The sequence below is a fragment of the Quercus robur genome, chromosome 5, assembly GCF_932294415.1.
Source record: "Quercus robur chromosome 5, dhQueRobu3.1, whole genome shotgun sequence".
In the NCBI taxonomy this organism is placed as follows: domain Eukaryota; kingdom Viridiplantae; phylum Streptophyta; class Magnoliopsida; order Fagales; family Fagaceae; genus Quercus; species Quercus robur.
This window is the reverse complement of record NC_065538.1, coordinates 68,770,696-68,784,505: the sequence shown is the minus strand read 5'-3', so window position 1 is coordinate 68,784,505 and position 13,810 is coordinate 68,770,696. Positions and strand designations below refer to the sequence as shown.

At 34.9% G+C, this 13,810-nt stretch overlaps 3 protein-coding genes across 4 annotated transcripts; all 3 read right to left on the bottom strand.

Annotated features, from left to right (window-relative positions):
• Positions 1–1,706: 1,706 nt before the first annotated feature.
• Positions 1,707–4,892, bottom strand: LOC126728613 (glycerophosphodiester phosphodiesterase GDPD6-like). The gene is made up of 5 exons (XM_050434410.1): positions 4,668–4,892; positions 4,112–4,301; positions 2,796–2,905; positions 2,429–2,692; positions 1,707–1,916 (listed from the first exon to the last, which is right to left on the bottom strand). The coding sequence occupies exons 1-5, from the start codon at positions 4,890–4,892 to the stop codon at positions 1,707–1,709; spliced, it is 999 nt and encodes a 332-aa protein (XP_050290367.1).
• Positions 4,893–7,766: 2,874 nt separating this feature from the next.
• Positions 7,767–10,408, bottom strand: LOC126726823 (uncharacterized). 2 transcript variants are annotated; one of them, XM_050432193.1, is made up of 2 exons: positions 10,087–10,408; positions 7,767–9,063 (listed from the first exon to the last, which is right to left on the bottom strand). In XM_050432193.1, exon 2 carries the CDS (start codon positions 9,045–9,047, stop codon positions 7,893–7,895), a length of 1,155 nt encoding a protein of 384 aa, XP_050288150.1. In that variant the 5' UTR covers positions 9,048–9,063; positions 10,087–10,408; the 3' UTR covers positions 7,767–7,892. The 2 variants fall into 2 exon arrangements, with proteins under 2 accessions (XP_050288150.1, XP_050288151.1); XM_050432194.1 differs by lacking the exon at positions 10,087–10,408 and adding an exon at positions 9,527–10,052.
• Positions 10,409–11,869: 1,461 nt separating this feature from the next.
• On the bottom strand, positions 11,870–13,529 carry LOC126729158 (aspartyl protease family protein At5g10770-like). Its single transcript, XM_050434851.1, has 2 exons — positions 13,460–13,529; positions 11,870–13,209 (listed from the first exon to the last, which is right to left on the bottom strand). Exons 1-2 carry the CDS (start codon positions 13,527–13,529, stop codon positions 11,870–11,872), a joined length of 1,410 nt encoding a protein of 469 aa, XP_050290808.1.
• Between the last annotated feature and the right edge of the window lie 281 nt (positions 13,530–13,810).

Sequence of the window (13,810 nt, the reverse complement as noted above, 5' to 3'; positions counted from 1 at the left end):
TAATTTGAGAGCGATTCTTGCTAGATTTGAGGAGGTGTCAGGGCTTTGTATTAATTTGGGGAAATCTGAGTTGGTTCCTGTTGGTGGGGTACACAATTTGGAGGCTTTGGTGGGTCTGTTGGGGTGTGGGCAGTCTTCTTTGCCCTTGAAATATTTGGGCCTTTCATTAGGTGCAAAATTTAAGGATTTATCTGTTTGGAATCCTATCCTAGAGAGAATGGAGAGGAGATTACTAGGTTGGAAGAGAATATATTTATCTAAAGGGAATAAGGTGACACTCATTAAAAGCTCACTCTTTACCTACATACTTTCTTTCCCTTCTTCCTTTACCGGGTAAGGTGGCAAAGTGTGTGGAGAAATTCCAGAGAGATTTTCTGTGGAATGGGATTGGTGGTGAACCTAAAATACATTTAGTTAATTGGGTCAAGGTATGTAGGCCTATGCAGGTTGGGGGGTTGGGTATAAGACGGTTGGGAAACTTTAATTCTGCCTTGCTAGGAAAATGGTTGTGGAGGTATGGCATGGAGACTGATGCTTTATGGAGGAGGGTTATGGAGGCAAAATATGTGAACATTTGGGGTGGTTGGTGTACGAAAAAGGTGACAAGTCCTTATGGGGTCAACTTGTGGAGATACATTAGAAGTGGCTGGTTGAACTTCTCTAAACTCCTTGTTTATGATGTGGGGGATGGTACTAGAGTGAATTTTTGGAAGCATGTGTGGTGTGGGGATTGTACTCTCCAAGAGGCCTTTCTAGAGCTTTACTGTCTTAGTAGGTCAAAGGATTCCTCGGTGGCTGAAGTTATAGGTTGATTTGCTAGGAGGTTTCATTGGAATGTGCAATTTCGTCGTCCACCACAAGATTGGGAAGAAGAAGCCTTTGACCGGTTTATGGGGTTGGTCTATTCTTCGACACTGCGGGGGCTTGGCCCAGATAAGGTTTGTTGGAAGCCTGCAAGGAATAGAGGTTTTGATTTTAGAGGTTATTATAGCTCCTTCTACCCTCCTACTCTTGTTTCCTTTCCATGGAAAATGATATGGCAATTGAAGGTTCCTCCAAGGGTAGCTTTCTTTTCTTGGTCTGCTTCCTTAGGTAAGATTTTAACAACAGACAACCTTCGTAATAGACGAGTGATAGTGCTTGACTGGTGCTATATGTGTAAGAGGTGTGGGGAGTCGGTGGATCATTTTCTACTTCATTGCTCCATAATTTAGGAGTTGTGGTCTTTGGTTTTCTGCTTGTTTGGTATTCAATGGGTTATGCCTCATACTGTTCTTGAGTTGTTTGGCAAGGAAAGTTTGCACGATATCGTCACATTGATGTTTGGAAATTAGTGCCTCATTGCTTGATTTGGTGCATTTGGCGTGAAAAGAATGCTAGAAGCTTTGAGGGTTGTCAATGTTCTTTGTTGTAGATTAAGTCTTTTTTCTTACACACTCTCTTTGAATGGAGTGTGGTTGTTTCTCATTTTTTTTGTTCTTTCTTTTCTACTTTTCTTGACTGTTGTTCTTTTGTTTCTTGATTTGTGCCCCCATAGTACATCCCTAATGTAGTCAGATTGGCAATTTTTCTATTATTAATAATATTCTTACGTTATTTATTAAAAAAAAATATAAAACCTTTGCTGTAAGGTGTATTATAAAGTGAGTTGTTAAAATAGATAAAGTAGTGTTTTAAGTTGCTAAAAACTAAATTTTTTAGATACTTTACTGTGAATGCTCACAAATCTTAGACATCATGCACCAAGAAAATATATGCGCCTGTAGGCCACGAGCATGTGCTTTGGCAACAAGATCTGTAACTTCATTCAAATAATTGTTTTTTGTAGTAATAATTGTATCCTTCCAAGGTCCAATCCCAACCACATAGTTCTTCATGAAATCAAGATAGCTATCTGAAGTAATATCATAGTATGTCTGCACAAAACATTTATTCAATCAAGAACACAATTAGAAAAGTCACTGTATGGAACAGATAATAAAAAAAAAGTGACTGCATCAGAAGTACAGTTGTGGAGCAAATAGATGATTTGGAACAAAATTCACCTAAAATATGATTTAAATATATATATCAAAACTAGGACTTTTAGACACAATTCTTTATTGTTCTGAAACTATATTGGAAAATATTTTCTATTATCAAATTAAGCTATCAATACCCAAAGAGGTCACGTCCTTGAGTTCCTTGCCAAATACAACACTACCTCTCATAGATATTGAATAATAGTTATGCCACCTAATTAAATAAAAAATTGCCTAACATCCCTACTATAATGCCATCCATGTACATATGGCTAGCAACATGATTCACGCCTAGAAGTTAAATATTTTCGAGCTTATTTGTCATGCTAAACAACAAATTATTAAAGTTGATCTGCTTGCCAACAACAAAGTCAATTGGATTTTCAGAATGAGAACAAAGAACAAACCTGATTGGTATCTTCTGTTAGTACCGTCACATCATCAATTAAGAAAATTTTGGGCAAGTCAGTGAGGTTTGCAATATATGTGAGTGAAGTTGGAGCAAAGGACTGGACAAAGGCAGGTTGCTTTAGCCATTCTTTTGACATATATGAACCTTTGTATGCAAATTTCATCAGTGTCTCCACAAACTTATCTTCAAACTTCTTCCCCATCTGACCATTTGACCTGTAGTTTTTTGATGAAATATAAGGGAGATACAAGATCACTATCTAATTCAAGTAAGCTCACGTAAGAGCACCAAAACCTTATGAGTTGAGTTGGTATAATTTTCTTGCTTCCAAGTATGATGATGACACAAGGAAAATCACTTACATGTTTATTGATAAAAACAGGATTCTTTATCTCTGGATATATTCCAACAACTCTTTTTGCATCCAGTGCGATTGATATGTATTCTTTGAAGGTGATAATTGGAAACTTCCCTGGAAAACAAATGATGAATTGGTTTTGAAGAAATTATGGTTAATCAATGAGATAGTTTTAGTAATCTTAAACAGAATTTACATACATTACTAAATCATCTTAGTTTTTAAACTAAAATCCAATTAACCTTTTCATAATATGTTTAACTATGTTATGGCTTTTCATTTCACTCAAAGACACAAGAATAAAATTTGAAACAAGTTGTAATGATTTTAAACCGGCATTAGGCAGTTTGGACATCTCCAAGTGAACAATGCTTTTTGAAAAGAATTAAGACAAACTTGTTATATGTGACTATTATATAAAAGAGAAGAAAGCACTATTAATTATGTCTATGAATATTTTTACTTAATAAGAAATTAATAATATTTAATTAGAGGAAACCATAAGCATACTTAAATTAGAGAATATAAACAGGTTTAATTTAAGAAAATTCATCATTACAAAATTTAAATCCAATGCTGTAGCCAATTGGTTGGGCTCCCACCAACCCTTAATACTATCAAGACTTGAAGTTCAGACAATATATAAGAAAAAAAGTAGAGCAATTCTTTTTATATCAACAAGGGATATGATTCATATCCCTTGTTGATATAAAAAGAATTGCTAAAAATAAAAAATTATGCAACAAGAGCAGGAGGATCATATCATATGATCCTCCTGCTCTTGTTGCATAATTTTTTATTTTTATTTTTATTTATCTTGAAGATCTTTTACATTCAATACTATAGCTTATAAAATAATTATATCCAGACTCAATACATGTCTATTATGGTGATATAGTTTAATATAAGTTTGATCACAACTCGATACGAAGTAGAACAATCTCCATCATTAAGTAACGAATTATTATGAGCCAACAAATGGTCTAGAATGCGGAGGAAAGTAGGGAGAACAAATAAGGACTTAGAAGATTTACTAAAAATAAAAAAGGGAAACATAGCATTATATTGTTGATCTCTAAAACTGAACCGTTGATTCACTCCTAGTAACTTCAGTTCTTCCAATGTAAAATCAACTGCACATAATCAAGGTTAGCTAGAGTCAGATTGATGAATTGTAACTTATGTTCAAGACAATATATGAAAAACATAAAAATGGGATTAAGAAATTTAGCATAAAAGTCATGTATCAAACAATCATAATTACAACATAAAAGTAGAAAAAAAAAAAAAAAAAATGCAAGGAGTAGCTTTGATACATACCTACGAACCACCTAGTCATGTTCACACCTTGGACCTCATAGGTTCTTTTTCGATCAGCAAACTGACTAAAGTTTGCAATATTTGTTCTATTATCAAGATCAAGTGTTACATCATGAGAGCATATCAGCACTCCATCTTTACTGGCAAGAATGTCTGTTTCTATGAAATCTGCCCCCTCTTCAATAGCTCTCTGCAATGCCAAATAAAGTTTAGGGACCATTCATTATCGCACAGAAAAATTATAAGGTATAAAATGATATATAAGTATAACATAACAATTCATGGCTAAGCACAAAAGAAGGAGGCTGCTTGATAACTTAAAATCCATGCAATCTGGCAACTTTTTAACTTGATGTAATATATTAGCAGCCAATAGTTGTTTTTACATATTCTTTGATAAATTTGAACAAAAGAATTAGAAGAAAAGGTGATCTAATGTATACCGAAATTCATATAGGCCCTTGTATAAAACATCAATATGTAATATTAATAAATGAGAAATCTTAGTCAAAGCTTCAATCACATATGTCAAACTACATGTAGATAGGAGACATACCATGTATGCAGCAGCAGTTTCTTCAGGAAACTCCCCATTTGAACCTCGATGAGCAATGTTATATGGCCTAGATGTTTGTAGGGGCTGTTTATCAACATCATCTAATTTACTTGGAAGTGGACTTCCATCACATCCCGCAATAGTTAGCAGAATTAGAACAGGTACAACTAGAAAGCCTGTCAAGTGCACAGCATCAATGTTCACATTAATTTTGCTAAAAGTCATAAGACTATTAACTCCAAAACAAAATGAGTGACTGTAAACTAATGATGGCTTTTTCTATCTTGTATCCAAAAAAAAAAAAAAAAAGATGGCTTTGATACACATGGCTGAATAAGTAACCTGTCCAACTCAATTCTAAGGATCAATCAATTTTTATTTATTTTTTTAAGAGTCAAGGATCAATCAATTTAGTTAGCATAATATTATTTCATATATTGTAACTTTAATCTTATCATATAAGGAGTATATTAGAATTTATCATTTGAAGTAAACAAAAAAGAATTTATCATTTGGGAAGGAAATTCAACTTAATAAATAACTAATTTGATAAAAATATTAATAAATGAAATCACCTCCCTCAACAGAAAACCAAAAACATTCTCTTCGTTTGATTTTCAATTTTTTTTTTTAAAAAGAAAAAAGGCAAACAACTTCACACAACACACAGAATAAAAAATTACCCCACACACGAATACCAAAGTATTAGTAAAAACTACAAATACCCCACTTAAGATCTCTAATAACCAAATACCTCGCTAATAACATAGCAAACAAATTATAATGGACAAAATTTAGGGTACCTTAGATGCTGTTTCTTAGATTCCCCTCTTAAAATTCAGTCATGTGGATTTTTTATCATAGAATGGAAGTATATTTTTTAGTTAAGTAGCCATATGGTTGAATCTTAAGAGGAAAACCTAAGGAACAACACCTAAGTACTATACCTAAGTCTTGCCCAACTATAATTAACCAAAACAAAACAAAAATGAATAATGGAAACAACATAGAAATGACCAAGCAAATACCTCACATATAACATTGCAAACAAACCATAATTAACAAAAACAAAGCATAAATGAATAAAGGAAACAAATTTGAAACAAAACAATGTGACTAAACTAAAAAAAAAAAAAAAAAACTTACTAGTCGAAGACATTTTGATCTCTCTCTCAATTAAGAAAAATTGCTCTCTTTGAGTTTGAAATGTGTTCTACGTTAGTTTGAACTATGTTCTACATTTATGAGAAATGATATGTTCACAACATTTTCACAATATTTTTATAACAAATCTTAAGTGGTAGGTTGTTATTGGTTGTTATTTGTTGGGGCAAAAAAATAATCTTAGTGTTAGGTTTAAATTTAAACCAATAACAACTAACCACCTATGATTTGTTGTGAAAATGTTATGAACGTACCACCTTTCCCATGTTTATACAGAGCAATTTTGAAGGGTCTGTTAGCGTGTTTCATGTAGTGTTTATAGTCTTCTATATATGTAGTGTTTGTAGTCTTGTAGACTTCAACTATTTGTTACATTTTTTTTTAAGCTTGGATTTTTTTTAATGGTATAGGACACGATAGAATTTAATCTTCTTCTTCTCTTTTTTTATTTATTTATTATTTTTAACTAAGATAAGCAACATGACTTTTTTTTAGAAGAATAAACAATAGGACTTGATGGGCCGGAATTAGGTATTAGGAGTATCCATTTATTTTCGATAATGTATGTGGCGGATCTGGGATAGTATAAGAAAAAAAAATCAAATAGGTATCCATATAGTATTAACAAACTCTTAACTAAGATAAATACACAAAATCATTGTTTCTTAATACATTAAGATGCAATTATCTACCACCAGCTAGTGTGGTGTAGTGGTTGGCCCCTTCTTGATGGCTATGCCAGATGCAGGTTCGAGTCCTCATACCCCACGGGTGTAGGGTTTGGACTTTGGTTTCTTAAAAAAAAAACAATGCGCATGGGTGGAGTCCAAGTTGTGGGCACCATTATGTGCTGGTGGTACTCACAGGCGATATATTTGTGGGGTGTGGTCAGCTGTGATAACACACGTGAGCCACCATTTTTTATTCTAAAAAGAGAAGATGCAATTATCTAACAACAAAGACAAAAAAAAAAAAAATAATATTGTTTCTTAAGAGCATAAGCTATTACAAAAAAATTTATTTCACAAATCAAAAATTACTTTTGCTACTTTAATATAACATTTGAAATGTTTTGTACAGTAGTGTTTTTGGTATTTGGTGTTCTAAATACTAAATATTTAGCATCTAGAACATCTAATGCTAGTACTTTAATACTAGGCTGACTAGAATTTTTTATTCTTTATTTTAAAATTTTGTTTTTGTTAAGTTTATGAGTTGAGTAGTTGCTAGTTGGGCCAGGCTAATTAAAAGGGAGGGGGTCTAAGTTTTTGGAGGAGGAAGGCGCAACTCTAGAAATAAAAAAAAATAATCAAAAATTCTTTTTTTCTTTGGGCCTGGGCCCCTGGATCCGTCCTTGTGTATGTTTGCCAGGATTTGTATAAATCGTGTAAAATCTAAGTACCCATCATATTACATGATATATATATATCCAATACATGTGATAATTTATTAGAACTCTATGCCCTCTCACATTGTGACTTCTAAACTAATATGTCAATTTTTCAAGAAAAAAAAAAATCCAAAATAGATAAACATAATGACACTCCCTTTGAGGTTTGACACTCTCATTGACAATTTGTATAAATGAACAAAATGATCTTTTAGTTCCTACTTGTCTCTTTAATAACATAGTGGGGATTTCTAGTTCAAAATGTTCGTGAGCTTGAATTCTTTTTAGATTAGATGTGAAGCTTGCTGAAATGTAATCAAAATTTTAAAAGACATAATAACTTTGCTATTGTTATTATTCATTTAAATAAATTCTTAGATGTACATGACTTCTAAAACTGCTTGAAAATAATCCACCAGCTGCCAACTACTTCCTATGAACATTAGAACATCCATTTTAAGGCCAAATCAAATGCACCACATTTTAACCAGAGGAAAAAAAACTTGACAATTTGTGTGCATTTTAACTTAAAAAAAAAAAAACTAAAAAACACAAAAATTTCAAAATTCAGATGAAATAGTGGAATACACACTCTGGTTGGCATACTTCTCAGTTTCTCCTAATGGGGTGATTGTGGAATACACACTCTAGTCTTCTATCTAGGATAGGATCTATTCCTTGGCTTGCTTAACTTCATTACAGTCTTTCTCCAAATTCTCCACAATTTGCTTGAGAATGCTCTCTTCTTCTGCTTCAAGTTCATGCATACATTGTTCAAAGGCAGTTACCAATTCTGGATTGAAGATGTAGTCCTCACTGCTTTCATCTACACTCCTTCGAATTGGCAAAGCATAGTTACCAAACTTTGGGGTGACATAGGACCCAGGAGAGTATACTTGATCCCCAGCATGAAGCCATTCCCTAAGACTTGAAATTGTTGGGAATTCAATGGAAGGGGGAATTCTCAGTGATTCTAGCCCCTTGGCCATGGCCTTTCTTTTAAATCCTTTCTCAATGTTGTTTCCAACTTGAGCAGCACGAGGAATTGGTGTCACTTGTTGGTTTTCTTGATCTGAACTTAAGCTGTGGTTGTTAGGACTTGGCGTTACCTCCTTGGTTTCTGTTTCTTTAAACATAGTGTTCTCATGTACTAAAGCATTACCATGTAAGCTTGATTGCTTTGTTTCCTGCAAACCAGTCTCTTTATCCTTGGCATGATGAGAGATATTTGATGAAGATTTGGAGCCAAGGAGATGATCCTTGGTTCCTGAACCATGATCCTTGCCATCAAGCCCTCTTTGCAGCACACTAGACGATATCTTTTCTAACATTGAGTCATATTCCTCAACTGTGTGGAAACTCCTATTGCGTATCCTACACTTGTGACTCCAATAAGGTTTATCTTCTCTAATCCCATCAGAAATCTCAAGAGCAAACGAGGAGAACTCATGCTCTTCAAACCAATGACAACTTTTAGACCGCCTAGTAAGATGAGCATCAATGGATCCCACTTGTTCTGGTGCTGGTTGTGCTTGTTTTACCTCTCCTTGATCTAGACTCGCCCTCAACTTTGATGTGTCAATCTCAGAATTAACAGGTTCAATAGCTGGCTTGGGGCATGTGTTTGAATTGAAATCCCAAGACTGGAGTGTGTTGATTACCATGTTAGCAGTGCAAACAAGAGCAAGGCTATGGTCACTCTCATTACCAGACATGATTAGTTTGTCCAGCGCAGAAATGTCATTGGATGTCCTGTGCAAGTTCTGGTTTTTCCCCTCATGAAAACTGATTGATCTGGACATGACTTTCGAAGATATGCATCCCATCTTAAAAGGCCGAACCCTGGAAAGAGATGGGCATCAGAAAAATGCAGAAAAAGAAGGATTCAGTGATTAGGCATACTTAAAAATGTGGAAAACAGGAAGCATATAAATATATATATATATATATCATACTTTTTGAATTCACAGACAAGATTCATATAGTAAATTTCCCAAGGTTCCTGGAATATAGACTTTCCTGTTTGGGGAACCAATTTTTTTAGTGTCAATGGATATGCACAATGAAAGGTGAAGATGACTCAAGCTATTACTATGAATTCTGTGGACATGAGAAATGTTCACAATGGTGGATGATTGCACTTAAAACATCATTTTGTTTTCGTAGAACAGAATAATTGCTGAGTTCAAAAGATTTAAGGTATGTAATGGGAATCAAAGATGACCATATATACTAATCACATAAAAAGAAAAGAATGAACTTCAGAAACAGAACAACTAGAAAGATTCAAGAAATAAGCAAAGACCGTTGTCCACTTGTCTTTGATTCTCAACAGTAGTTTCTTAGAACTGCTGTTCTTCTGTTAGATTTAAAAGTGGCAGTGTATTCCATGAGACAAATGGAATGGAAGCCGTGCGAATAGTTAATTTTAGTGTTTAAACTTTGGTTCTGTTTATGAGTTGGGATTTGGGAGACACACACCAAAAAGAGGTTTGGCTTCTTCTTGTCTGATTAGGCCTGGCTCAGAGCTCGATGCTGCTGGAACCAACCTCCACCTACGACCCAGATTTTAAGGATCATGTGTATATATATATATATATATATCTTATTATATGAAGTAGTGTAATGTTGCACCAGGAGAAAATTCTAACCCATATACAAAGTGGCCTAGAGGGAAAAAGTGTGAAGACAGAAAAATAATAGAGTGACACAATAATTGAAATTAAAATTTCCCAAAGATGACCCACATACCTGTTAAATTAGATAGAAAACTACGTTGTCACCTAATTTGCTAAAATTCCAAAATATGAAATTGTCTAAGTTATTAAAACTCAACTAGTTGTAGCTAAATTTTTTCTTGCTTACCTCCAACTTCTGCTCCAACTCGTCTCAAAATTTCTTTCTTCTGCAAAGTTTGGCTAACTCTATTTTGATTGTGAAACATATATATATGTGGAGAATTCTGACTCCTTTATGTCATCACTGAATATATTTCAGGACCTGTGGGTATTAGTGTAAGCTGACTTTAAAAGAAAAATGGAGACAGTCTCAAATGGCCTCTAGCTTCGAGAGTCTGAGGTTGGAGTTGCAGGTTAGTCAAGGAGGCTATAGAGGATGAATGAATTGTTTTTTAACGATATCTGACCCCAGAAGGGATTCAAAGTTCAAAACTTTGAAATTGCTCACCGAAAACCCAATTAACTAATTAAATAATACTTATATATATGTTAAGGTTATCTTCACATGCTACCCATGAGTTTTTTTTGTCCCATCTTCAATACAAAAATGGGGAAAAGTAGAAGTCACAGCTGTATCCACCCAAGTAAATGATTGGTCCCTGCATGCAGAATTTCATTAGCTACAGAATTCAAATGAAACAGTTAAATACGCCTTGGACTTGGATTTTCTAAAGTTTATTTTTCATGTCTGAAAAGTCAAAGTGTGTGTGCCTGCTCTCCTTGGCCAAGAAGAAAATGTTGCGATTGATCAAATTTTTGTTATTCATCACCAATTGAACCACGCTATAAATACTTGCTCTTAATTCTAGTGAAGTTAAATGGGAAATCTCAATTTTAAAAATTGCAGCAGAGACCAATTTTGCTAGCATGTAGAGAATGACAAGATCCTCTAGGCTAGGCAGTCTCAAAAGATGCTTGAAGAATTCGTCTTTCTTCTTTCAGGCTAGCATTAAACTAAATATAGTAATTAGATGATAATTAGATCTATCCACAGGCCATAATATGATGACTAGCTCCTTTTTCATTCAAATCATGTACTCCTATTATAATTTTAACGCTTGTTACTCACTCTTTGCCTTTCTACAATGTTTTTTGTGTAGAGAATTTATCCAAAATCCCAACCTGTGAGAAACAAAAACAAAAACAAAAAAAAGAAAAAAAAAAGAAAGAAAGAGAAAAACACATGCCAAAAGGAAAAAAAAAAAAAATAATCACACGCACAAAACAGTATTTATGTGGTTTGGCAATTTGCTTACGTCCACAGAGTTGCAGAAATTTCACTATTATCAGAGAAAAGTATAAAGTGTGGCTACAGTTTTTCTCTCACTCAAAAATACGGCAACAACACCTCAAAAAACCCTAATCACCAAAGTCGGTTTCTATATACAAAATGGGCCAAATTTTTTTTTCGCCTATTGGCCCAAGCCTCCGCTCCATGGACTAAACCTCAGAAAATCTCCCATTAAAAAACCACACAACATTATTCGGATCGAGTTGGATTGTTAAACCAGATCAAACAAAACTAAGCTTCACAGAGCCCAATATTTTGATTCAAATTGTGAACAGGCTAAACCTGTAGATTGAAATTTTTATGTGTTTTAAAATTCATTGTCTGTTGTAGCAGTGTTCAAAGACTGTTTAAAATTTTCCGTCTGCATTGCAAAATATAGTTTGCAAATTAGAAACAAAAATTTCAGATTGTAAGAGAAAGTGCATTGAAATTCAAATTCATAAGACCATTCAATTATCTTTCACGTGTGACTGAGTAATATACAAGCCATACATGCAGGCCAAGCTTTCATTAGCCAGCAATTTAGACTTGTGGTACAAATGATTCTTCTCTCCTCATATGTATGCAGTAACATCTTATGTCCATAGAGTCATCAAACAAAGTCACTTCTAAATACTAATCAACGGCAGCCACCAGCAGAAAAACCAATTCTGGAATTGGACACATCATAGGCTACACTAAAAGTCTGCTGTTGATGATTTCCAATAATGGCAATTTGGTTAGTTGTGCTCCCACTGCTTGCAAAGGCCAGGCATGTAATGCCCTTAACACCATCTATGAGTACATTGGGAGTTTTAAGCGTGAGATTAGCTGCCCCTCGAAATATCATTTGAATTTCAGGCACTACAGGCATGTTGTGCAGACTCCCCTTGAAACAAGTATCAAGTATGGAATAAGCTGGGGCTTGTGCATATCTTTTGGACATGACATTCACAAAGGCTTTTCTCAGTACTGTATACACAGACTCAGGCAAGCGTGTTATAATAGTTCCAGTATCCATGACTGTAGGGACTCTGTAGCTGGCAGGACTCACTTCCAGCCGCCTACCTGCCACAGTTATAGCAGTTAACCTTAGGAAGTATAAGTTGGGGGCTGCAGAATCCGAAAGCATGGGGGTGAACTTGTAGGCTGTACTAATATTAGGCACGGCCAAAGACAATTTTCCAATGGACAAGAAACCTCCCCTTCCTGGAGAAACTGTAGGGAGACAGTAGGAGAAGGCAGAGCCGTATTTGGGGGACAGCTGGGACAACAAGGAGAGCTGGTGCCGAGCAAGGCCTATAATACCATCACTTGTGCCAAACATACCTAGGTTGTTCTTTCCACAACCGTATACAAAACCAGGCAGCGTCTGAAATGGGGCTAAGGTCAATAAATCTTGGCTTAAATAGCCTTGTGATTGAGAAGTATCGCCATAACTTGCTGTGTACTCACAAGCATTAGAAGATTTAGCGTCACATGAGGGATTGTTAAATGTGGCATCCTTGACTGAAGAGCATTGGGAAGTGTAACATGACAAGGTTTTGTATGTCTTGGATTTGGAGGGATCAAAAAGAAGGTCTACTTGTGTGTGACAGGAAATACAAGGTCGGCACTGGAGCCAACAGAAGGAGCTTCCAGTGTCCAAAATCATGGTATAATATTTGGTGGGGGTGCCAAGGCCTATTTTCACATAGTAATTGCCTGAGCCAATGGATAAAGCTGGATTCAATGGGATGCTAATGGATTTTAATTTTGTTGGTACTCCTGCTTTCTTTGAGGCTACTAAGGAAGAGGAGGAGGACTTGTTTACTAGTCTGGAATGGAGAGCCTTGACACGTTCTTCATTGCGTAAGAGTACATCAGAGAAGAATATAGGAGTTTTATGTTTGGATGTGAGGTTGTGAGAGGTAGCAGGTCCATGATCATGATATATGTCAAGGCGGATGCTAGCCTGCTTGTGCTGCAACAGATGAGTTTCTGCAAAATTTTATTAATGAAATTTATATATTATTCATACCACCAAAAAAAAAAAAAAAACATATAGAAGTTGATTTACACATGCAATTATGCCCAGAGAGAGAGAAAATTACTTAGAAGCAGACCTTCTTGATAAGGTTGTTGCTACAATTTAAACAATGAATAACGTTTCTGTGGTAGCATTTATAAAGAAAGAAAGATCCCTTCTTTTGTAGGAACTGCTTAACATAAAAGAGAATTGCATACATGCCTTGAAGTTCAGCAAGTGAAGATGTTGTTGCTAACAGAAGATACAAAACTGGAAACCAAATTGTCCCCATAATATATACCTCAGGCACACTGTATAAATTTAATGGAAGCAGTTCTCTCTTTTTTGAGAAGTTCACACCAGAAATGCAAAAACTTGGTCTAACATTGCCTGTGGCAAGGTAACTTATAAAGGAGAGGGGGACTTTTTGGGAGGCTTGTAAATTATAACTTAGATAACGGCCTTCGATAAGTTGGGAGATAAATGAAACAGGTTAGATTAAGGTTACAAATTCACATGGTATTGAATGTGATCAGTAGATTTTAATAACATAATAAATGAATGCTCTTTTTT